Source organism: Wasmannia auropunctata, unplaced genomic scaffold (assembly GCF_000956235.1).
Source record: "Wasmannia auropunctata unplaced genomic scaffold, wasmannia.A_1.0 LD315111.1, whole genome shotgun sequence".
NCBI lineage: Eukaryota > Metazoa > Arthropoda > Insecta > Hymenoptera > Formicidae > Wasmannia > Wasmannia auropunctata.
Genome location: NW_012047779.1, coordinates 1 through 1,815, shown reverse-complemented (window position 1 = coordinate 1,815; position 1,815 = coordinate 1). Strand labels below are relative to the sequence as shown.

General features: G+C 27.9%; 1 protein-coding gene across 1 annotated transcript; it reads left to right on the top strand.

Annotated features, from left to right (window-relative positions):
• Positions 1-5: 5 nt before the first annotated feature.
• LOC105460818 (ATP-binding cassette sub-family G member 1-like) lies at positions 6-1,788 on the top strand (the record flags this gene model as incomplete). The annotated part of the gene is made up of 4 exons (XM_011707309.1): positions 6-155; positions 420-630; positions 1,157-1,264; positions 1,639-1,788. Coding segments are annotated over 4 exons (619 nt in total), but the record flags the coding sequence as incomplete, so codon positions are not given.
• Positions 1,789-1,815: the final 27 nt, after the last annotated feature.

Sequence of the window (1,815 nt, the reverse complement as noted above, 5' to 3'; positions counted from 1 at the left end):
GTCTCGGCTTGACAAATTGCCTGGATACATTGGCGAGTAAATTAAGCGGTGGTGAACGAAGAAGACTCTCTATCGGCGTGGAAATGATCGGCAAGCCATCCATTTTCTTACTAGACGAACCAACAAGCGGACTTGACAGTGCGGCCTGTAATCAGGTATAGCATAGATTATTAAATATTAATATAGCTATACATCAGTAACAATCGCTTTACAAAAACGATATTTGAATTGTTAATTAATTGATGTAAATCGATATTTGTTTCTTGTTATATTCCATTAATAATTCTGTCAAACGCGAAACTTCTAACAATATCACAGTAACGTAAAACTAAAACATTAAGACATATTATTTTACATGATCATCATTAAATCTTCACACGCTCTTAATATATTTTACGTAAGATTTACACGTTGAATAGCTCGTTAACCTTCTGCACAATATGGCGAGAGCAAACTGTACTGTGGTTTGTGCTATACATCAACCTAGCAGTCAAATGATTTCGCTCTTTGATGATATTATGGTACTCGATCGAGGAAGATGTATGTACTGCGGTCCAACGAGCGAAATCATAAACACTTACGGCATTGCCGGGTTCACGTGCCCCAGCTTCTACAACATAGCCGAATTTGGTACAGTTTACTTTATTCAACTCGAATTAACTTGATAAAGAATCACGAGATGACAGAAAAATAAGGAAAAGAGCATAAATATAGAACAGAGCGCATTTGTTTTACATAATTTTTTATAACTTTAAAATCGGTTCTCTATTATTAATCCTGCAATGTAAATCTTAATAAAAAGGTCTTAGTTTTTAGACAATCAATTTAAAGGAATAGTAGACTAGTATTATTTTTTTATTTAATTTTTAGTATTTAAATATCAAACAAAAATACACAAAATAATTGTGTAATATTATTATTTTAATAACAATATTTTTTAAACTTTTGGGGGAGATTTAACAAAAATTTCATACAATAAAAAATATGCGTTATTTAAAAGTTTTTTTTTCAGACAAATTGAAATTGTGATACATATATTTTAATACATTGTCGAATTTTTTATTTTATACTGTATAAATTAAAATGCTTTAAAGACAATTATACAAGATTAAAAGACAAAAAACAATCGATATTAATTTTGTTCTTCTAATTGCAGTGCTTGAGGTAGTATCCGAGCAGAGGGGTGGAGATTTAGAAAATCTATACAAGATCTGTTGTAATGAATACGAAAAATTTAGATTACGCAGTAAACATAATATGAATGGTAAATATGTTACATTTTATTCTTAATTGTTGTGTCAATCTGTAATTATTTATTGATAATCCATATAATTTATGTTAATAATTATTTTTAGTAATTTATATTCATTTATACAATATTCTTTTATCTTGGCAATGTTTGAAAGCGTTAGTATTTATCAAATATCTGCTTCTTCTACAGAGCAGCAACTTCTACAGAAATTGAAATTCATAGAAATATGGGATTGAATGTCTTGTATGTGACATAAAAATAATATCAAAAAAATAATATCGAACAATATAAAAATACAATTCAAGATAATTTATATAAAAATTAAGAGAAACAAATTTTTCAATAATTATTTTTAAGTCTTAATAATTGATTGATTTTTTTTATAGAATTGAAGTCATTAACTAATTTCAAACAAAAATGTGAAACAAACGATACAGAAGCATGTACAAATAGCATAATACAAAAGAAATCGACATGGGAACAGCAAAAGGTTTTATTTTTACGAGCTCTAATCTGCATCAAGCGAGATAATGTGAGTAAAATCTTTTAAAAGTAGAATAGAA